Source organism: Aythya ferina (assembly GCF_964211825.1).
Source record: "Aythya ferina genome assembly, chromosome: Z".
In the NCBI taxonomy this organism is placed as follows: Eukaryota; Metazoa; Chordata; class Aves; order Anseriformes; family Anatidae; genus Aythya; species Aythya ferina.
Genome location: NC_140299.1, coordinates 85836958 through 85860126, shown reverse-complemented (window position 1 = coordinate 85860126; position 23169 = coordinate 85836958). Strand labels below are relative to the sequence as shown.

The following is a 23169-nucleotide window of genomic DNA, read 5'->3' as shown; positions in this document are numbered from 1 at the left end:
GGCCAAACGGTATATGAGCCCCAGGTATGCCATCAGAGAGCTCCTTCTGCCTGGGCTGCTCTTTGGGGTAAGTGCTTTGTTTTTCCTTCAGTCAGTTGCAGGGCTCTTTAGGTGGGTCAGAGCCTACGGACTGTTATGTTTCCAAGTAGAGAGCGGTACGCACATCTTTTTAAGGTAGCAACTAGTAGGATCTGTTAGAATAAACTAATGTAGTACTAGGTGCCTTTATTGCATGCAGTTCTTTCTCAGGTGAGTCATTGTTATGGCATGTTCATGGATAGGACAATAATGTTAGTTTGTGTGTTTGCTTAGTGGTTCTGGGTCCCTCAGGATTTTTGCAGAATTACGGGGCTTACTGTGAGTCTTTGCCTGTGTGTCAAATATTATCAAAGTTACAACCTTGGTGGCAAAGTGAGGGAGCAGGGTTTAGGAGAAAGGTATTGTCGAAGCTCCCTGTGTAAGCATGTATCTGAAACCAGCAGCAGTAGGCATGTAAGGTGTAATCTTGTTCAGGGTTAGGGACAGTTTGTTATATTTCTGCAGCTTTTGCCTGTGGTTTTGCTGGCTGTTGAGTCTTTAGACCTTGCATCCTTCTAGATTTTAAGAGCTTGGAATTCACTTAGAAGAGGGATGCTTAGGAGGGGTTGCTGGCTAACTTGTTTTTGGGAAATCATGGGGTACGGTTCCTTTTTTTGGCGTTACATTTCAATCTTTAGGTATATCAAGCCATTTGTGTCACTGTCCAGAGGATTCACAAAGAGCTTCAGCACGCATTGCAAGGGGCTCGACTGCATAAGCGCAGTAGTACGAAGAGACTGAGCAGGGTCACCTTTTTCATCTGTAAAGGATAAGTCTGTAATTACCCCTGCTGGGACTGCTGTGCATTCATGGCTTTTTGGCATTTGTGGACTTGAGGGTGTGTTTTTTTTTTTCTGGCTCTGGTCTCTGTGTTTGAGTCCTCTGCAAGAAGCTGTACTGTTTGCGTGTCCATCGTGGGCATGACCTTCTCTCTTTGTTTCTTGTAGCCCAGGGCATGGGCACGGAAACTTGAACGAAGCACGAGGGTGAGTGGACAGCAGTGTGGGCCCTGAGTTGGTCAGTGGACTGTGTTAGTCTGCTTTGCCTGTTGGGCAAACTACCTTGCGACAGCAGAGTACGTCTCCTGCCACGTTTCTGAGGCGCGCCAGACGTCAGCAGTTCTAGTTCCTGAAATGCTGGAGATGCATCTCTTTGGGGTGTTAGGTGGGCGAAGCGGTGATACTGGGCTGGGGAACACGGGTCTGGGGCTTCTTGGCTCTTGCGGTAGGGGATGAAAGAAGAGGAGTGGGTATAGACCGTTTTATGGATTGTCACGTTTGTCTGTTCTTTCTCCTTGATCTAAGCCCCGCGGGCTTGGCTTGGCACAGTGAATGGAAGCGCTGGGTGTGGGTTGGGAAGGTGAGTGGAGAAAAGTTGGAAAACGGGCATTGTTTTTGGTTTGGTAGTCTATTGGTCCACCTCTGGGTGACTCCTCTTTTCCAGGGATGAAGAAGGTACTGGGAACATCCTAGCTGGTCTCTGTGGTCCACATTGAGGATGGATTCTGAGCCCTGAGAATTAAGTTCAGGGGCAAATCTTGTGTGTTGGCAGGGGGAGGCAGGGAGTTGTCTAGGGGGTGTCTATCTGATTTCAGTAGCAGAGCAGGTCAGTTGACTACTGTTTTGTTTCTGAGGAGGGTGCTTCCCTGGAAGAAGTTTGGCTGGCGTGCTGGTGCCTGATGGCACTTTATTTCTGCAGGTGAAGAGGAGCCTTAGGCTTGAAGCAGTGTCCTGGCTAGCCTTTGTGTTCCTTGATGAGGATGGAACCTGCCTCCCAGCATTCCCAAGCTAAGCTGGGGGGGCAAGTGCTATGTTTGAGTTGGGGTTGTGAATGGACCCATAGGGCAAGGGTCTGTGCTTGTAAGTCATTGCAGCGGATGGGGCCTTTCAGGATTGATCAGGTCAGGCAGAGATGATGTGTGGGGAGTTCTGTCACGTACAGTGTGAACACGTGCCAGGCAGGGCAGTCCCAGCTTGTTGTCTGTGCTGTGCTGTTGCTCTTGGTGCTCGGCAGGCCCTGGGGAAGCCATCCTGAGGGTATTGAACACTTGACCTCATCGGAACAACGCTGATGTTCAACTGGGAGCTGAGCACCTCTTGTCTTGCAGTAGGAGCTTAAAGGGATCACTTCTTCCGTGCGTGTAACTTTTATTTTGTATCGAATGTTTCCTGATATGATCCTTATATGTTACGCGCTCCTCAGGTTTTGATATCCTCATCGCCTTCTTCCACTGGACAGATTAGATGGGCAACTTGGTAGCCACACTAAAGGTCCTAAATGCTTGTTTCGTCATCAGTTCTGTGATTCTGTGATCATAGGGCTGATCCAAGCGCTTCTTGTCTTGCAGTCACAGCTTAAAGAGCAGATGCGTTTTGGGTCTTGTGCATATTTGATTTCAGATAGTGTCTGTTTCCATTGTCGCTGTTGTGGAAGTCATCTGGGCTTCACCAGGAGCTCAGGCTTGGGAATTCATTTCTGAAGCATTATTCTTAAGGGGTTTGCACTGCCCATCCTTCCGGTCTCTTGTCTTAAAGGCAAGCATTCTATGCGTCCATCATCCCAGTTCTGGCAGTCACTTTCAGTCTCAGGTCATGGCATTTGAGTCTGTCCCTGGGGTGGCCACAGATCATCTGTTCTGACTCGCTGTCACTGTAGGGCTTCCCTCTGGGAGTTGTCATTCTGCCTGGTGTCATTCTGTTACGCTCCTAGATTTTTCTTTCTATGTAAAGAAAGGTTTGAGCTAATTCCAGCTGAAAAGAGTTTTTTGTTTGTTTGTTTTTATCTGAATAGAGTAAAACGATCTATTGATGCTTCCTTAGCTGGGCGTAGTGCCCAAGAATGGGGAGAGAATGAATGGCCTCCTGAAAGAATCATACAGCATTATGGACCAGCTACCTGGAACTTGAATGAGGTAGTATGGGGGCCCGAGAACCTATTTGTAATTTGAATTGAATAATTATGTTGCAAGCTGTCCTTGGAATTGTAACTATATATAGTTACAATATATATAATCATAAACCATAAAATAGCTGAACTGGGAGCTGCAGGGTTGATGTGGGAATGTTGAGGTGAAACTCTGTGGTTTGTAGCATGCAGGAGGTCAAACGAATGTATTGAATGATCTTTGCTGGTCTAAAAGCACACCAATCCCAGCCATGTAAATCCCAGCTGAAGGTATAATAACATGGTAGAGTAGCATGGCTCTGCTCTGAGATGAGACATAATTTGTGGAAGCAGAGCAGAAAAGATGCTTGTGAGTAGATGAATTACTGATCGTTTTGACTCTAGAAATGGATGACTTCAAGGAGGGAGCTCCTTCAGATATCAAGACATTGCTCTCCAAAGTAAGACAAAGGTTTTGTCTGAGAAAAAGGGAACAAAAAGTTAACCATTCATGTGTTTGGGTTTCTGTGTGGTTTGTTGTTGGTTTTTTTTTTTTTTTTTTTATGCACATTTAAAATGAAGTGACTGTTTTTGTGCTGGTTACATGCGGTGTCTTTTATATCCATCTAAATTACGTTTACTCTGGGAAAATGTTAGGCAATAATGGAATAATGAAAGTTAAACTTGATTTTGTTGTTACACCAGACTGAAGCATGATTTGAATCAAGTAATTGGAATTACAGTAGGCTAAAATTGCTGAAAAACGAGTTTGGAAAGTTGAAATGCATTTATTTGCTATTAAACCTTAATGAAAACATTTGGTTGTTTTCAGTTAAGAACTACTGGATTCATAAATGCAATACACAAATGAGAACATTTATGAAGTTCAATATTTAAACCATACCATTTTCAAAATACAGAATTGTTAATTTTATTGAACAAGTTTTCCAGTTTTCAAGCAGTGACCTTGCAAACAGTTCAGGTAATCGGTGACCCTTAAAAGCACAAGCCAGTGTTTTCAAAACAAAACAAATCTCCTACTTAAATATCTCTTTTCTAGTGATCTTCTAAGAGGTTAATTACTAACCACCGTTTGCTGCTTATGTTACCATCCTCATCCTCCATCCTTCACTCCTTATCTCTTCTTCTCTTAAACTTCACGTTGCCACTGTTGTTTTCAACCTTTCCTCTTGGATGGATGGAGCAACATGAAACAACTTTTCTAGCCAGAATAGAATAATTTCTGAATTTTATTTATGTGTTAGCATTCTTCATTCTGGTTGTGTCAGTGGTCCGCTGACTTAACTGACCAGCAGCCTGCATTCCCTGCCACCAGCCCCTAACCACCCCCCCAGAACAGAAGAACTGAGCAACCATTCTGGAAGGTTCTGGTGGTGAATGTTGTCATGAATATATGAATATTCTTTACCCTCTTCCAGTCTTAATCCTATTTGTACTTTTTTTCTTTTTTTTTTAATAACCTCATTGGAAGAAGTAGCTCTATACATTTGCACGGGGTCACAGTGGCTGCTGCTCAGCAGGCATTGATCTATGGAGGATGGCACTGTTAGCCCACCGTGTTGCTGGAGGGCAGCCACTAAGCGATGACCTATGAACCAGGTCATCACCTACCAACCAGGTGATTGTGATGACCCATGGTGGCAGAGACCAAACTGTCCTTCAAGAAGGCCCCAGGCTCACTGCATCGTCCGGTGCTGAGGGGTCTTCATCTCCTCCCTCCCAGCTGGGCATGGTTGTCTTCTGCTGAGGTACCCCGGTACCACAGGGCACTGACCATAGCATCTGCCTGGGAGGGGAAGTACCCGTACTCTGAGATGGAGAACAGGAGCGTGCTCCTCCCCGATCTTCTTTCTGAGGACTTCACCTGGGACAGACAGATCCCCAGGCTTATCGTGGGTGTGCTGTTCTTAGCGGATTTTTCAGGTGGGTTGGGCATGGTAGAGCCTCCCCGGAAACGAGCCATTGGGACACACCAGGCCCTCGGGGGCCCTGGCCCGTAGATGGCACAGCTATCTTGTCGCTCTTGAGGACTCCTGCTGTGATGGCTAAAGAGAGCACGGATTGGCTTCTCTTGCGATGCAGCGACTGACAGGCGCTTAGGCTTGGCAGCATGGGACTGGCTGCCAGGCCCTGTGGCCCACGTAGACATGTCCTGATTTCTGCCTGTTCTTCCTGCAGGTTTCACTTCTTTGTCAGAGAAGTGTGTCCAGCAGAGCGGCACAGACAGAGGTGCTGACGAGCTGGCACAAACACTCAATGACTACATGAGCGACGTTTTGGAGGGTAAGAGCCATGCTGCCAGGCTGTTGTATATGGGGCCCTGAGGTTGCTTGCGGAGGGCAGAGGCAGCCTTGCTGCACCAGCTGCTCCTGCCTCCTTGGAAGGGCTGTGGAGCTCACTGTGGCCTGGGGGGACAGTGGGAGCCGTGGGGCTCCCGTGGCAAGGGAGGAGCGCAGCAGGTCTCTTCTGCTGCCCACTGTGATGAGGGAGGCCCCAGTGGACTGCAGGCTGGCAGACGTGCCTCCAGGCAACAGGAAGGGCTGGAAGGACTTTGCAGGGAATTACAGGCCCGTCAGCCTGATGTCAGTATCAGGGCAGGTTACAGAGCTGTGTTTGGGATTTAGTATGAGACTAACGTTGGTATCACCCTGATGTTTTAATTGTTGCAGAGCAGTTCTTACACTAAGCCAAGGACTTCTCAGGTTCTTGCTCCGTCCTGCCAGCAGGCAGGCTGGGGTGAAGAAGAAGCTGGGAGGGGACAAACCCAGGACAGCTGACCCAAATTGGCCAAAGGGCTAATCCACACCATATGGCATCATGCTGAACAATTATATGGGGGGCTGGACGGGGTGGTGGGTCTGGCTGCTTAGGGATAGCCTGGGCATCAGTCAGCGGGTGCATTGTACATCACTTGTTTGTACACAGTATTATTAGTTTTCCTCTCCTGTCCCCTTTCTATTCCCTGTATCTTGCAGTTCACTCTCATTCCTTGTCAAGTTAGAACAGTTGGACCTTGGTGCTAATGACCTGGAATTACTGGTAGGTGAGGGATGGTGGGGAGGGAATATGGGTGGTTGGTAGGGGTAGCATCTGTACCTTTTTGGAAGTGTTTCTTGTTTTGTTTTGTCTGAAATGCAAAGAAGTAGACCCTCAGGTTGTTTGGGAAGATTCTGATCTGCCCAGGATGGCCTAGTCATTGTTCCCAGTGTAATGTTTTCTTTGCGTGTTGGCCCTGTTTCACTTTCTACTACCCTTATACACACCTTGCTCTGCTTTTTCCAAGCCCCTTTGCTCTGAGGCATTCTTTGTTGCTATCTAGCTGCCTAAAGATCTTTCCTTTCCAATGAAATTCTTGTCTGGTACTTTATTTCTCTGCTGTGTTTCACTGCCACCAGCTGTCGTTTTTCACTTCTGCTGGGCTGACTTTCTGCATTTCCCTTCGTAATTTATTTTCTCCTTTAGAAAGTACAGGACCATTCCATGTTGTTCCTGACAGTGATGTCAGCCTAGCATGTGGTGTGTGCCCTCTGGATCAGGGTGCCTCCATGGAGGGCTCTAAACCCAAGCCTAAACCTAAGTACGCTGAGAGCCAGTGCATAATCTTGAATTACAGCTCGTCTTGACACTGGGGGAAATCCAGTGATATTTACCTTTGCAGTTGTGGATCAAGTTGTTACTGAACCCTGTTCTTAATGTTCTGAAATGCTTTTTGGCAGAAAGCCAACTAAAATGGGAGACAGAAGAGATTTTGCAGCTTCCTATGCACAAAGCTGCAGCCTGCTTGTGAGAACAGTTGGCTGATGCTTGAACAGCACTCGAGTGGTGCTTTAACTCCTAAACCAAACACTCATCAGTGTGTGTTGTGTTTACAGGTAACAAAAGGAGCAATACTATGAACACGTCTACCATTGCTGATAGCGCTGCTATATCATGTTGGGATTGTCAGTGTTAACCAAAAGCTTTTATTCATGTCTGGGAGGAGGGGGAGAAAGACACATTTCTACTGTGGGTCCAGCATTTCCAAAACCTTGCTACTGGACAGTCCTTCCTGTTGTCTTCCATGTTTCCTGTTGGGAGCTTCCGCAGCCAGTATGCTAACCCAGACACTTCCAAACATATTTGCTGCAGTATTGTGGCACACCAAAATGTTAGTTTCATAAACCATTTGGTGAATGGTTGTAGGAGGTGTGAAAGCAGTAACATCGAGTTTTGCAGAGTTTTAGTGTGATTTGGAATATCCTAGAGTAGTTTCTCCCCTGGAAAGGACTGACACTGCTACTGCTGTGACACTGCTACTGCCCTGCTCTGTTACAGCCAGATAACTCTGGGAGTGCTACCAAACTTGTGCGAGCTTTGGTTAGACCAGAATGAAGTCCTGTACCCAGCTGCACACTGTAATAGCAGAGAAGTCCACATCAGATTCTGTGACATTTTGTTCATGTCCAGCTTGGGCTCTAGTGGTCTGATAAAACATGTCATTTGAACTGATTCAATCTTGAGGTATGACACGTATTCCTCTGATTGTTAAATGTCATGCTCTGCATGAGTGCTTTTTCTTCGGTAGGGCCTACAGCGCAGAGCAACCCCTCATCCCAGTGAGCTGAAGGTTATGAAGAAAGTTGTTGAAGTTCCGTGCAATGAGGTACATGCTACAAAACCTGGCACAGACCTGAATTCACCTAAGTCAGAAGCGAGTGCTGTTCACTAAGAAATGGATAACTGTACAGAACATGTTGCAGATGGGGGAAATGGAGAGGCAGTGTTTGTAAGCTGGGCAGAAAGAACTTAACTTTTGGGAAATGTGAGACTGGACTGAGCATGGATTGCTTGCATTTCATGAGTTATAAGCTACCTTGTGGTGTGTGCTAGGACCACTGAGACAGCACAAGATACAGCAAGGATACGGAAAAGGCCATAATGGGGAACGTGTGCCTCAATGCCGCTTCAGTCACAGAAGAGGGAGAGAAAAAGAAGGCTTTGGGAAATGGTGTCAAAAGCCTTGCTGAAGTCAAGGTAGACCACATCCACAGCCTTTCCCTCCTCCACTAAGCACGTCGCTTTGTCATAGAAGGAGATCAGGTTTGTCAAGGAGGACCTGCCTTTCATAAACCCATGCTGAGTGGGCCTGATCGCCTGGTTGCCCTGCAAGTGTTGCGTGAGGACTCTCAAGATAATCTGCTCCATGAGCTTCCCTGGCACTCAGGTCAAACTGACAGGCCTATAGTTCCCCGGGTCTGCCCTCCGGCCCTTCTTGTAGATGGGCGTCACGTTTGCTAGCTGCCAGTCAACTGGGACCTCCCCCGATAGCCAGGACTGCTGATAAATGATGGAAAGCGGCTTGGCCAGCTCCTCCGCCAGTTCTCTCAGTATCCTCGGGTGGATCCCATCCGGCCCCACTGACTTGCACACATCCAAGTGCCGTAGCAGGTCGCCAACCATTTCTTCATGGATAGTGAGGGCCACATTCTGCTCCCCATCCCCTTCCACCAGCTCAGGGTACTGGGTATCCAGAGAACGACCGATATTGCCGCTAAAGACTGAGGCAAGGAAGGCATTAAGCACCTCCGCCTTTTCCTCATCTTTTGTAACAAGGTTTCCCCCGCATCCGGTAAAGGAAGTCCATTTTGCATTGATGGATTTAGCTACATATATGGTAAAATATCCTAATTATCTGGGATGTAGACGAGAACCTTATGAGCAGCAGATGTAAAAAGGAAGATATCGCTCAAGGCCAACGGGTGAGGGAAGGATGAACAACTCATTAGGGAAGGATGAACAACTTGTTGGCAGGAAACAAGGCAAAGACAAGCAAAAAAGGCCTACACTGTCCAACAGAAGGTCAAAGTCCACAAAGGTCAAGAGAGCTTAACCTGCTCTTCCTCGTTGCCTTCATCCTGAAAGACCCCTGCCCACGACCACCAGGCTACATTGCGCAGGCGCAGCCGGAAGGAACTAAGGGCAGGCAGTATAGAAATGAGTACTTGGAAGAGGTCCGCCTTTTTGGGGAAATCAATGAATATGTATGAGAGCTCATGTAATATGTAACAGTATTCGTGTATAAAATTGTGAGAGACGAGCGGGCAGGCGCGCACCTTTTTCAGGGAAGCCATTCCCAGTGTGTCCGGTGCACCGCAATAAAGCGTACCTACTTTACAACCTTATGGTTGTGGAGTCTTTTCCGCGCGTCGGTTAGGGCTGTGCTTAGGGGAGAGAGAAAGCTCGGGCTCCCTTTGTAAGTGGAGCTGTGAAATGGCAGCTAAAGGAATTTGTGGACGATGAAAAGCCTTCTGTTGTGAGCACTGTTAACCGCCATCTAACAGTCACTCGCCTGAGGCGATCGGCTCTGGGGCAGATGTATTCCACAGTGGAGTGGGGATCACAGTGTGCAGCCATCAAAGTAGCTGAGGGAACCACCAGAAGCCGGCAGCCCTCACGAGGGCAGCTAATGAGGCTTTGCTGGAGCCAGGAGTGCCCCCCTAAGTCACACAAAGGCAGCCCCTGAGGACTGTGGCTCCTCACCTAAGGCTTGCTGGGCAGCACTTGACGGATGGGCATGAGGAGAAGCTAAAGAACATCATTGAGGGAAAGAAAAAGAGCATCATCACCAGCCTGGGAAGGGAGCCGCAGCCAGGGCAGGGGTCTGGCCCTGTGTCCGCGGTGGCGGGCTCTAGAGCCCAGGCCCTAGGGAACAGCCTGCTGGGGTCCCCGTGCGTGGTGTCCCTGGCTGCCTCCTGCCCTGGTGCCTCAGTGACTGCAGCGCTTCACCTGCCTGCTGGCCTTGGCTGCAGATGAGCAGCTCTGGGGGACCTCTGTCCTGCAGCCCCAGCAGCATGAAGTGCCGGAGCTGGTGGTTGCCCCACACCTCTGCCCGAGTACTGAACCCTCTGGCAGATGCCTTCCCCAGCTGCTGCACCTCCCCAGCAAGGGCCAGGTGCAGCACTGCTACCACTCCAGCCCCTGCGGCCACTCCAGCCCAGTACAGGCACCTGTGTGGTGCTTAGCTGCCAGCCGGGTTAAAGGATCGATGGGCCGAGTTCAATCTCGTGCCGCTATACAAGGCTAAGTGCTGGCTCCTGCTCTTGGTTCACAGCAACCTAATGCAGCCGCCTAGGCCTGGGGAAGAGTGGCTGGAAGTGTGCCCAGCAGAAAAGGACGTGGGAATGCTGGTTGATGGCTGGCTGAACGTGAGCCAGCAGCGTGCCCAGGTGTCTCATCCTGGACGGCATGAGAACTAGCGTGGCCAGCAGGACTAGGCGGTGAGATCAGAGCACATGATGACACTAGTCACCCCAGGACTCTGAAAATGTGCCATTTCCAGTTCCAAAGCCAAAGTCACAGGTGTTTTCTAATGTCTCCCTATGGGCAGGATTTTTGGATGTGCTCTAAATTGTGCTCGCTCTCTCTGTCTATTGGATGTGTGACCACGTTTTCAGAAGGACGGAAAATGCAATGTAGAGGCTTTTTTGCAAAGCACTTCCTGGCACTGAAAGAGATTTCAGCGTGAGGGAAAGGATGTAAATGTGATATGCCAAAAACTGCAGAAAGTGGGAGAGAGCATCTGTGCCTCACACACTCAGCGGTGTGGCCAGGGTAGTATTATCACAGGAAGGATTAATGATTAGCAAGAGATCACAAAAGAATTGGTAAGTTTTGATACCAACAAAAGAAGTTAGCCGTGATGGCAACACTTGGCAGGATACTAGGGTGTCATCGCCACATCTGCCTCCAAGCTGAAGGCTGACAGTGTTATTTACTCCTATGTGGCACTAGAGAACTTTCTAGATTGCTCAGTAGCAACCAGAAGGCACCCTTGTGTGGAGATCACGTTCCTCACAATCCAAACAACTCAAATTACAGAAGTTTCTCTGCAGACCCTGCAGACAGGGGCTTCTCCCTGTTCTAAAAGCTGTGGGGTCAGGGTAGAACAAGCAGGGAAAGTGGCCCAGAAGGTGTCCATGTCCACACTTTCCCAAAGTATATTCACCTTTTCAGACAATGAAGTGCTGTTAGAGCTCCTCCTTTTTGCCCTTATCAGTGGTCGCTCAGGAGGTTTCTGCTTCTTAGGTGCACAGCCAAAGTTCCAAGGGGCCACTTGGGCCTTCTCAAGGATTAGCAGTTTGCAGGCTGACTGGCAGTTGTGTCTGCCAGTGTTTTAGCAGACCTTTGCTGTCAGAATGTCTCCCAGGATTGCCAGGTCACATCCATGGCTGCTCTGGCCACTGAGTGGGAGAGGCAAGGCTCTGGTGTGCCCATGAAGACAAAGGGAGGTCCTTCAGGCACACTGGCGCTCTGGGACACGCCACAGAGCCACAGGGTGGTCCCAAGAGGGTGTGAGGGCACACAGGTGACGCGCGGAAAAGACTCCACAACCATAGGGTTGTAAAGTAGGTACACTTTATTGCGGTGCACCAGGCGCACTGGGAATGGCTTCCCTGAAAAAGTGCACACCTGCCCGCTCGTCTCTCACAATTTTATACACGAATACTGTTACATATTACACGAGCTCTCATACATATTCATTGATTTCCCCAAAAGGCAGACCTCTTCCAAGTACTCATTTCCATACTCCCCGCCCTTAGCTCCTCCCGGTTGCACCTGCGCAGCGTAGCCTGGTGGTCGTGGGCAGAGGTCTTTCAGGTTGAAGGCAGTGAGGAAGAGCAGGTTAAACTCTCTTTACCTTTCTGGACCTGGACCTGCTGCTGGACAGCATGTAGAAGTTTTTTGTTTATCTTTGCTTTCTTTCCTGCCAACAAGTTGTTCGTCCTTCCCTCACCCGTTGGCCTTGAGCGATATCTTCCTTTTTACATCTGCTGCTCATAAGGTTCTCATCTACATCCTTATAATTAGGATATTTTACCATATATGTAGCTAAATACTAATTTGGATAAGTTTTAGTATCTTCCCCATCTCACAGCGGCCTTGTGGCATCTGAGAGGAGTCAGGTGCCTGGGCCTCACGCCCTCCGCCCTGGAGACAGCGTCCCCCTTTTGTCCTGGGTGACATCACAGCAGAGCCCTTTTTGACTCACCCCTGGGACAGCTACGACTACCCAGCACCAGCAGGGCAGCCCCACAGTGTCCACGAGGATTACAATGGGACAGTGCACGAGTCGTGCGGCTCCTTGCCAAAGGGGCACTGACGATTTTGCCCTGGCGGGGCTGCTATTACTTGTCCCCGAGATCCTGAATGCTGAGAAGGATAGCAGATCTGCTGCATATTCTACGTGGGAGACCCATGTGCTTCAGAGGGGTAAGTACGCAGGCACTGCTGGGCCCGTCCAGCCTGGCCCCAGGCTCCAGGCTCACCAGCAGGCTGGAGTCGGGGCTCCACCAGGGACGGGTGCCACAGCATGGCACTGCCATGCCACTGCCACAACTGAGGAAGCCAAGCGAGCGAGGGTCCCCAGCGGGCTGGACGGGACCAAAGTCAGCGAGTGCACCCTGTTCTGCAGCAGGAGCCCGTTTCCCTGGAACATCAGCAGAGGGGTACAGCCGGCGGGGGGCATGCCGGTTCCTGAAGGGCAGGGCAGCTGTGAGCCAGGAGCCAGCCCCAGCACAGCCTCCCCTGGCAGCAGGGGAGGCTCCCAGCGGGAGAGAGTGGAGGGGACCCAGCTCTTGCTGTGGGGACAGGCAGCAGAAGGCTGCTCACCCGGCAGGAGTGCTGCAGGACAGGGACCTTTCCTGCTCTGCTGCCAGCGGCAACCTTGAGGAAAGGGGGCATCAGTGCTCCGACCCAGGGCTTGCAGTCGGCAGGGCGGTGGGCACAGGGCTCAAGAGAGGGCATGGCTCTTCCCTCTGCCTCCTGCCCCGCCTACAGCTCTGTCCATTCTTTTTTAATCAGATGATGCTTCTGCTGCCTCCGTCATGTCTCCGGAGCCCAAGGACGTGGAAGCCTGTGACTACTTCTGGGCTGTTCTCACTGGCACCAAAATGGTAACTGCAGACTTTGTCAGTGCGTGAGGCTCAGCCTGCTTCTCCCAGCTGGGGGCTGCCGTGTTTGCTGCCCACACACAGGCTTTTGGAGGGCTGCTGGCTGTGCTGAGCTGCTGCCCTCCTGGCCCCTTGTGCCATCACTGCACCCCTGTGGTGCAGTGGCCCTGCTGGCCATGTCGCCGCCCTCTCACCCTCCCTATTTGTCTCTCTGCTCCCTGACTGTCAGGAAGAGGACTGGAAGCTGAAGTTTCTGGCCTCGATCCGCACCATCTGCAGCACCAGGATGGAGAGGACATACATGTACCTGCCCAGCGACGACCTGGGAGTGGAGAAGAAGGTGAGGGGATACCCAGTGGGGCGGGGAGGGGGGAAGGGTGAGCTGTCCGGGCACCAGCCCAGCAGTCAGAACAGCACAGGGGTTTCTGCACACAGGGGAGGGTGGGACGGGCCTCTGTGGGCACAGAGCAGCCTGGCCTGTGCCCCCCTTAACCCCCCGGGTCTTGACGCCAATGCTGGTATAGTGCCAGCAACGCTCTGCCTGCCCTGCAGATCAGTGCCAGCCCCTGGCAGCTTCCCGTGTCCCATCCTGACCATGTTGTCTCTCTCCAGATGCAACTGCCTAAGTCTCCCTTCGACCACCTGCGCACTGTGATGCTCCTGGGCTGGCAAGCTGCGTATGCCATCACTGAAAGGAGGTACCTGCCCCATACCCTGGCTTGGCCAGGGCCTCTCCACAGCATGGGCCTGACAGCAGCGGGCTTCCCCGACCCGGGCAGGACTTTGGTGCTCTGTCTTAGGGCCTCAGCTCTCCCCTGCACCAGATAGGAGGGCAGAGGGTGCCATGCCAGCAGAGCCAGCCGGCAGTGCCGGCAGGGGCTTTCCATTGTCTCCCTTCCCAGCTTTTTTCCCTGAAGGGAGAGAGGCAGGAGCTGGAAAGGGCTTTGTGCACTGCATGCCATGACTGCCCTCTATCCCTGGCTCAGCAGCACGGGAGAGGGAGAAGATGCCTCCACACAAGCCTTGCCCACCCAGTACGGGTCCCACCTGGTGACCCCAGGCCCTGACATCTACGGTCACCTTCCCAGGGCATCTGGGCACTGCTCCTAGTGCCAGCCTCCAATGGGCACCTTCTCTCCTCTCCTTGCAGCAAAGAGAACCTAGCACTGCTGTCACAGCACCTCGGCCCCTGCATCAACGCCATTGGCTCTCTTGCTTCAGAGACGGAGAGGGGCAAGTTGGATGCTTCACTTTATGCTGAGGTAAGCAGCGAGTGAGCTACAGAGAGCCTGCTGCCAGTCAGTTCCTGCGCACTTTTTCCTAGTTAGCTTTGGCTGCTGAAAGACCACGGGAGAAACAGAAAGACAACGGAGATCCTGAGACACCACTGGGCAGGTTGCTGGCACCACTGGGCAGCTGAGGCCTGCCTCAGGCAGCAGGCATTCAAGCCAGCTTCCCATGAGGAAGGACCAACAAAAAAGCACCACCCGCTCTGTCTTCCTTACAGATTCTGAAATCTCTGGACAGCGTGCTGGAAGTGCTGGTGTGTACTTCATCGGACTACACTGCCGCTACGCTGGAGATCATCTTGCGGGTCTGTCCCCAAGGCCGCGACGGGCTATACCCCCTTTCCAGGCTCTTCTCTTGTTCAGGAGAAGCCTGGGCACGCTGTGTAAACCCTGCCCGGCGCTTGGCAGAGCTGCCGCTACGGGAGCTGCCACTGCATCCCAAGGCAAACCAGCAGCTTTTCTCTTCTCAGGCCCTGCTGCCCCTCACAAGATCCGAGAAAGTGGCAAAGCGTCGGTATGCCGTGGGGAGGATTGCCAGTCTGAGCGAGGCCCTGATCCCCACTTCTCTGATGCAGGTAAGGAGCTGGTGGTTCAGGCAACCTCTAAGCACTCCCTCACCCCTTCCTGCTGTCTCAAGTGCACTAGCTCAGCCAAGCTGCCACTGTCCATCCTCTCAACCCCAGGACTCGTTCACAAACAGAGTGGGCACGGTCAGCGTTCGCACCTTCCAGACGAAGCCTGTGCCACTCCTGGGGCAGCTGATGGGGTGCCTCACCCTGTGCTGTGCCGAGGAGGACGAGAACATCAGCTGTGGGTCTGCAGAGGCTCTTCACGCCATCCACAGGATCGTGATGGTGCGACAGAGTAAGAGAGGCTGGGGTGGGCTAGCACCTTCCAGACACGAGGGCCCAGTCAAGACCAGGCATGGTGATACGCCGCTTTGTCCGCCCTCCCCAGCTAGAGGAAAGAGCAGCACATTCCTCCAAGGGTGGAGCAGGGGAGCAGCTGTGCTGCACCAACCCTAGGGGGCTCCCCCAGCCCCTATTGGAGCAGCAGGATGTCCCCTGGGGCAGTGGCTTAGTGGCACTCCTGAGAACCAGTGGACTGGAGAGCCTGTAGCAGTAGCAGCATCGTGGGGCTTCTCTCCTGCTTCAGAGCAGAAAGCCGGACCAAACTCTCTGGCCTTTCTGCAGACTGCGAGGCGGTTTGCCCTCCTCCCCCTTGCAACAGAAGACCCATTTCCTCCCTGGCATGTCTCCTGTCCCCACCCCCTACCCTCCACCCAACACAGAGTGCCCCTCTTTGACAGACACAGCGCCCTGCCACAATCAGAGCTCTGCTTGGTGTTCTCAGCTGTCTTCTCCAAGCAGCAGCTTCTGCATCATTCCTACCACTCACCCACTCTCTGTTTGCCTTGCTGCCCAGGCCACCTGATGACACCTACCTATCCATATCTCTTTCTGGAGCGGGAATGCCCAAGCACCTTCCTGCCCAAGGACGCTGCTAGCGAACCGACGGTAATGAGCCCCTCCCTTCCTGGGATTCTTGGCTGTGAGGTTGACAGGAGACCTGGATGAACCAGTGCCCCAAGAACTGCGGGCAGGAGGCAGGGTCCGTCACAGCCTCCCAGCAAGCCGGCTGCAGGGTCCCACCATATCTCAGCAGGGAGCAGCCAAAGGCTAATGTCAGTGGCCAGCATCAGCACTGCAGGTCCAGCTGTCCTGGCCACCCACAAGGCCTGGCTGCCTACACACCGCCAAGTGTGCCCTGACCCTGACCTCCACCACCTGCCTTCACCCTGCGGGGCAGTTCCCTCTCCGCAGCCACTGAGGCTACAGTCATCCCAGCCCAGGCCGGCCCTTGCAAGCCCACGCCAGCTCTTGCTCCTGCCTGTGCTGGGGGCACAGTGCCAGCACTGCCCTGGCTCTCTCTCCAGAGCTGCCCTCGCTGCTCAGCTGCAGCCCGCCACCAAGGCAGGCTGTGTGACATGTCTTCCCTCTCGCAGGTATTTGGCAGCTTCCTCTTCCCTGTTGAGAGGACGGACTTCATCCTCACCATCTTGGAGGGCATGACACACCCCAGGGTCTCTGACACAAAGGTGGTTGCCCGCGTGTTGGATATGATCACAGACTCACAGATGGAGGAGGTTAGCAGTTTGCAGACAGATTGCCCTGTGCTGTTGCCCTCTCGGGGGCCGTTCTCCCTGGCCCGGGTCCACGGCTTGGGAGTCCCCGACAGCCATTCGGGCTGGCAAAGAGCCACAGGAGGGAAGCATTTGCTGGTGGCAGCTGGGGCCATGGCTGTGCTCCGCTCCATTCTCCCTCATCTCTCCTCCAGGTGCCACGGGTCATGCAGATCATCCATGACCGCCTGGCGTCGGTCAGCAAGGAATCACTCCTGGACATCCTGAAGAGGACCCTTTTCCAGATCACCTCCTTGCACCCTGAGCACGCGGTCCAGGGCCTGCTGGAGGTCTTCCCGTGGTGCGATAGGTACAGGGCCCACCCACCCACCTCTGGCACAGCTCAGGACCCTCAGGGCCGGCACAGGCCAAGGGGCAGTGGCTGGGGTGGCCCCATCGACAGCATGCTTTGTCTCTGCAGGGTTGCCACGGCCATGTGGCAGACGATGGTCTCCGAGCCCTGCGTTGCAGAGGACGTGCTGAGAAAGCTGCTGATGCAATACATAGGGCCTGGGCACGATGGCTTTGGCCCACACCACAACTGTGTCCGTTCCTGGGCTGTGAGTTCCTGGACCAGGCCTCGCTCACCCCCAGTGGGGCTGCACTCCCCTCCCCATCCCCTCCTCCCCTCTTCCTCTGTCCCCAAACGCCAGCCTTCCCTGGGGCTCCCCAGTCAGGGGGGCTGGGAGCCAGAGCCCAGCAGGGCCACATGCACTGCTGGGGCCCCACTGCGCACAGGCACGCAGCCCACCCCTGCCCTGCCGCTCTCTGTCCTCCTCCCTCCCCGCCTGCTCCTGCCTTGCTGGGCAGCCCCGGGCAGGGCAGCTGCCTGGCCCAAGCAGGCTGCAAGGTTTGGCCCAGGGAGCTGAGGACAGCTGGCAAGACCCCCGGGGCCTGCTGGGCCCTTTGCTCTGGACACGAAAAGCTGGCTTGCCCATGCCACAAAGCAGAGACGAACCCAGGGAGCCGCTGGGGCTGGGCCCCAGGCCAGGCAGCCAGGCAGCGGGCTCTGGCCCGGTGCCTCCATCAGCTCAGAGCGACGCCCCACCCCCACCTCCCTCACCCCCCAACCCGCAAGCTCTGGCAGTGCTGCAGGGACACCTGTGCACTGAGAGCTGCACCTGACTGTTTTCTGCAGGTAACCAGTGCCATGAACAAGATCTTCCAGCTGCCCTCCAGCAAAAACATTGCGCACTCACTTTTCCACAAGCTCTACATTGCCGTGCTCTTCCAGATCTCCTTCATCCATGAGTGCACACTGCAGGACTTCAGCAGGAGCAGCAGTCAGATGGGGGAGTGCATGTGGCCTCCAGGCATCTTTCTCAGGTGCTCCATCCCCTCTGCCAGGTCTGTGCCCCAGGCCGGAGCCAGCGCTGGGGCGCCACATGTGACGCGCATTGTGCTCTGCATGCAGGACTGCGGTGATGACCATGAGAGCTCTTTTCCAACACGTGGGGGGTGCCACTTTGGTTGAAGACATCCAGACGCAGGGTGGCTGGGACACGCTTTTAAGACATGAGACCTTCCACACAGGTGTTGCTGTGCTGACTAGGTGATTGCCTCATCAGTTGTCCTTGTCTCCCCTGGCACTCTTCCCCCAGAGGTGGAGGGCCCCACGTGATCCCCTTCCTCGTGGCTGGTGAGGTGTCCCCAGGGGTCCGAGGGACAGCGTTGACCCTCAGTGCTGGTGACTGAGGGATCTCAGGAGAGACCGGCAGGGGAAGTAGCCTCTTTGATCTTTAAGGTCCCTTCCAACCCGAGCCATTCTACGATTCATTCTATGATTTCCATGCTGCTGCCTCTGAGAGCTCCTTGGTGAAGGGCTGCTCTTGCCCAGTGCAAGAGGAGGACTCGCAGGACCTGTCACCTTCCAATGCACTCCTTCCTCGGGGACCAGTGGTGCAGGAGAGTGCTGGGGCTGGCTCTGCAGGCAATGCCACAGCCTGCACTGGAGCTGTGTGGCAGAGTAGCCGGAAGGGTGGCCAGAGAGCGCGGGAAGGCTCAGTGGCCTGGGGATCCAAAGTGGTCAGGAAATGGCATCTGTTGGAAGGCCACAACTTGTGTGTAGGCAGGGCATCCCTCAGTGAATCGAGCACATCTGTGCTCGTCACCCTCCATGTTTGCAAAGGCAAGGTATGTGGTGAAGGGCGGGCGGCCTCTCCTCAAGTGGATGGCACCAGCTGCTGAAGCAGAGTGCAGAAATGCAAGCCTTGCCCTGGTCTGGCCCATGGGATAACAGCTAGCGCTGAAAGCACAGTCCCAAGGAGGTTTGTTTGCCCAGCTTGGTACTACCAATGCGTTCTTCCCCTGGCCAGGGCTCTGCGAAGCAAAGCACCGCTCTTCGGTGCCTCGGCGTTTGAAGAGGCAGTCATATGTCTCCGCCAGAGACAGAAGCACAAGGAGATCACCGCCATGGCTGTCTTCATGGAGGTAGGGCCTAGCAGCAAGCGGTGCCTCTCCAAGGTGCCTTGAAACTCTGGGCTCTCTGGCAGATTCAGCGTGCTGCCAGGAGTCCTGCCGGCTGGGCCAGGCTCTCACTGGGCTGCTGGGTGTCTTTCAGTTGCTGGACTGCGTAGACTTTGAGCAGCTTGTCAATGCCTGCATCCCAGACATTCTTCATTCACACCTGCACAGTCAGTCCTCGGTGCTGCGTGGGATGGCGGTTACAAGCCTCGTCACGCTGTCTACGAGACCCAAGATGGTGAGTGGGGGCATCTGGGCCAAGTGGCAGCATCCGCCTGGGGCTGGGCTGCAGGTGCTGTTGCCCGCAGAGGCTTGCTTGGACTTTGCCAAGAATCGGGAGGGGCGGTAGTGGCTCCACTGCTCTCACTGCCTTCTTCATCAGCCCCTGAGCGCTTCTGGGCAGCCCCTGCCTGGACTGTGCAGCACGAGGAGAGCGGCACCAGTGTCCGCTCAAAGGCACCTCCTGCTGTGCCAGAAAGAGGTCAATGCCAGGCCCCAGGCCAGCCAGCGCAGGGCTGCCTCAGCTGCAGGAGCACTCTACCCAGAGCAGTCATCCTGCTGAGGTTGGGAAGATGAGGCCCCGCACGGGGCCAGGCTGACACAAGTGGCTACTTCTGCAACCCAAGGCAGCAGCCTTCTGTCTGAAGGGGCCTCAGCACGCTCCTGGAGACAGACCTCTGCTCTGGGCTGTGCCTGCTGTAAGCAAAGGGCTTCTGCCAGGATGGTCTTCGGTGTTTCTGAAACAGAACTGCTGTGTTTCACGTAGGCAGTAACTCTGCAAGACCTGCTGCCAGAGGTCGTGCAGCAACTGCAGGATGCCAACAGCGACATCAGTATGAAGGCCGTGACTGTCCTCCGCAACACTCTGCGCCTAGCAGATGGGCAAGTGGCTGGCCCCATCGCTCTGCAGCTGCCTGACAGGCTCCTGCCCCTCTTTGAAAACGTAAGTCTGGTGGGCAAGCAGGAGGTTTGGCTAGCGTGGCCACGGGGCACGTGAATGTGGCCTGGGGGTGGTGCGTCCCTCTCCGCGTGTCTCACTGGCCTGCGAATTCTTCGCCCACCACGATCCCTGGGCACGTGCTGGAAACGTTTTGCTTGGTGCTTCTTGGGCTCTCCTGCTGGGGCAGCCCCTCCCTGTGCAGAGCCCTGCAGATGTGTGCTCCACAATGGCAACTTCTCCTCGGCCCCTTGCTGCCCATGGCCGCTTCTCCCCTTGCCATGTGTCCCCTTGCCAGCCCCAGGGTGGACCATCTGCAACCCACTGCCTTGCCCTTCCTGTGTCTTGAGCCATTTTGCACTGCCCACACACTTGGCCTACCTGCCACAGCTCACTGCAGAGTAAGAGCCAGGAGCGTGTGTCTCCCTGTCTGCCACACCGACCCCTTGCTCACTGTGAGCTCGGAAGAGCCTGGACTGAGGTCCTCCCTTGTTCTGTCTCACCAGGAGTGCAGCTGCATGAGAGAGCTCTCCATCCTTCTCTGCAAGGATGCCATGGAGGTTGCAGAGGGCACCCATAAGATGGAGATGAAGAAGCAAGTGCAGAGCACCATCCTCCCCCTCTTCTTCCACCTGCATGACCAGGACCAGCGTGTGGCTGAGGTGGGGACACTAAGCTGAGCATTCACTTGAGGGGGCAACACCCCTCAGGAGGGCCTGAGCATTAGGGGCATGGGCTGTTAGCAAGGCTCCCTCTGAATGTGCCTCACCTCAGGGCCAAAGCTCCCGAATCCAAAAGAAAGGTGCAGAGCCCCTCTGTGCCTGCACCAGGCCCACCACAGCCATTTTGCCCCTACTACACCTCCGCCTGCACAGAGGGCCAGAGCGGAGGGGCCTCTCCCTGCCCCACATCCAGCCCCGCATGCAGCCCTCCACAGAAAAGCCCACTGGGAGGCTTCCTGCAGCCCCAGAGCTGTCATGGGCCAAGAAGGTGGGCACGGACATTTTCCAGACCTGCCCTGCCTGCTCCCAGCTGTGCTCAGCAGTGCTGCGTAGCCACAGATACCTAGGCACTAGAGTTTTCACGGGCATCCCAGCTGTGCCTGCAGGTGTCTGAGGCCAGTGGTGAGGTGCCCAACAGTTGTCGACCCCATGTTATGCACAGGGACCCGCCAGATGCCTAGGCTGAATGCTCCTTTGCTCTCTTGGGCATGAGCACCCTGGAGCCGCCAGCGTGCTCACTGCAGAAACCCTGGCCTGCAGGCTGCCCTGGGCCACGCAGAAGGGTGCAGCCCCTGCCAGGGGTTGCAGGAGCCAGCATGGCTGCCAGCCTGGGAAGGGAGCCGCAGCCAGGGCAGGGGTCTGGCCCTGTGTCCGCGGTGGCGGGCTCTGGAGCCCAGGCCCTAGGGAACAGCCTGCTGGGGTCCCCGTGCGTGGCGTCCCTGGCTGCCTCCTGCCCTGGTGCCTCAGTGACTGCAGCGCTTCACCTGCCTGCTGGCCTTGGCTGCAGATGAGCAGCTCTGGGGGACTTCTGTCCTGCAGCCCCAGCAGCATGAAGTGCCAGAGCTGGTGGTTGCCCCACACCTCTGCCCGAGCACTGAACCCTCTGGCAGATGCCTTCCCCAGCTGCTGCACCTCCCCAGCAAGGGCCAGAAAAGCCCCCAAGCCTCGCCAAGGTGCAGGACAACCAGGGCCTGTCCAATGCGCAGTGGTTTCATCTCCCACTCTCTGCTGCTCTGCAGGCCTCTCGGGAAGCCCTCCTTGGTGCTGCCAAGCTCCTGAAGTGGAAGCAGCTCAGGAACCTGCTGGAGACAGCGCAGCCACAGAGGATTGGCAAGTGCCTGGTAAGGACAACTGCCCGAGGGCTCCCAAAACCTGGCCCAGACAAGGCCTGCCAGCCCTGGCCCAGGGTGCAGGGTGGCTACCCTTGCCTCTAGCCACTGCATCAGGCTATCCCAGCAGGGGAAGCCAGTCCCACGTACAGGGCTGGCCTGGCCAAGGGGCAAGGCTGCACCAGCCCCATCCACATGTACTATTCTCTTCCAGCTGGTGGGGCACAGCAGCAGAGTGGATGACTACCTGTGCCAGAGCCTGCCATACCTGTGGAGCCCCCAGGAGCCCCTGCAAGAGGCGGCCATCAGGTTCATTGGTGAGTCACAACCCCATGGGCCCTCTGTGCCCCACAGCAGCTTGGCCGCAGCCCCAGCTGCTGCTGAATCAGCCACGTGGCTGCAGAGCACTGCCAGCTCAGAGTGGGCCTGGAGTGCCTGTGGGGGCTCCCTGCTGCCCTCGGCCACCCCCTGCCCATGCAGTGGTTGCTGGTGGGAAGCTTAGCGAGTGCCTCGCAGCCTCCTTGGGTGGTGTCACACTTGGGCACACATGGCCAAGCCGGCAGGGATGTTGAGGGGGGGACTGTGTCTGGGGCGAGCTGGCCAGCGGGATCTGTGATGGGCCGTGTGTACCTAGGGCTTGCCGGGCAGCACTTGGTGGATGGGCGCAAGGAGAAGCTAGAGAACATCATCGAGGGTGAGTGAGGGCAGTGGGGTATCAGCACGAACTGTCTGGGAGGAGAAAAGACCCTGGGCAGTGAGCTGCGACCCCTGCCCCAGCTGAGGAGGTGGGGTGGGCTTGGCAGGAGGGGTTCCTGGGCGTGCTTCCCAGTGATGCAGGCTCTGAGCTGCCCTCTGTTCCTTTCCATGTCAGCCCTGAGAAGCATGGAGGGCTACAGCAGCCCTTCGGTCTCCTCCCTGGTGACTGAAACCATCCTGGTCCTGAGAACTTCCTCCACATTCAGCCTGCAAGCACTACGTTACCGGCTCCGGAGGGTGTGGGAGAGGAGGCCCCGTGTCCCGAGAGCTGGCTGGCTATGCTGCTGCAGCTGTGCTCAGTGCTGAGCCCAGCTCCAGCCCTCGGGCCCCGCCGAGTAACCTCTCTGCTGGACTTTCCCCAAAGAAACAGCCCTCTTTCTTCACTGCTTGAACGTGTCATTTTTTTGTGTGAAAACTGAATGGTTAGAAAACTCCACGGCACCAAGCTGCTCTGCTAGGCTGTGAAACCAAGAGGAAGGAAAGCTTTTGCTTCCCTGGCCACAGCGTGTTAGAGCAACCCACCGCCTTTGCCTTCCTGGGCGTCGGGCCATTTTGCTAGGAACAGCGCGATTTTAGAGTGAGCCTGATGGTACGGAACTGATAGATTACATGGCCAGCCCTGAGACTAACTGACAACCTACTCATGTCCTCTGGATGAACTTTGCTCATTATAATCTCACTACAGTGCCAAAATACACCTCCATCCCCAAGGCTACCCGCCTCCAAGGTGCAACTACCTCTCACTGAGCACACGCTCTGAATTTCCCTGAGCAAAAACAAAAGCCAGGAAAATGTATACC

The 23169-nt window shown here is 54.7% G+C and overlaps 1 protein-coding gene across 1 annotated transcript; it reads left to right on the top strand.

The window, feature by feature from the left end:
- Window positions 1-4572: 4572 nt before the first annotated feature.
- On the top strand, window positions 4573-22841 carry LOC311427363 (maestro heat-like repeat-containing protein family member 7; the record flags this gene model as incomplete). The annotated part of the gene is made up of 24 exons (XM_084504674.1): window positions 4573-4600; window positions 5161-5265; window positions 12022-12231; window positions 12823-12914; window positions 13141-13251; window positions 13524-13609; window positions 14062-14173; window positions 14419-14505; window positions 14671-14775; window positions 14884-15064; window positions 15626-15717; window positions 16206-16346; window positions 16538-16692; window positions 16804-16942; window positions 17521-17708; window positions 17797-17934; window positions 18698-18812; window positions 18943-19083; window positions 19612-19788; window positions 20289-20444; window positions 21524-21625; window positions 21828-21930; window positions 22248-22307; window positions 22485-22841. The coding sequence occupies 24 exons, from the start codon at window positions 4573-4575 to the stop codon at window positions 22673-22675; spliced, it is 3015 nt and encodes a 1004-aa protein (XP_084360800.1). The 3' UTR covers window positions 22676-22841.
- Window positions 22842-23169: the final 328 nt, after the last annotated feature.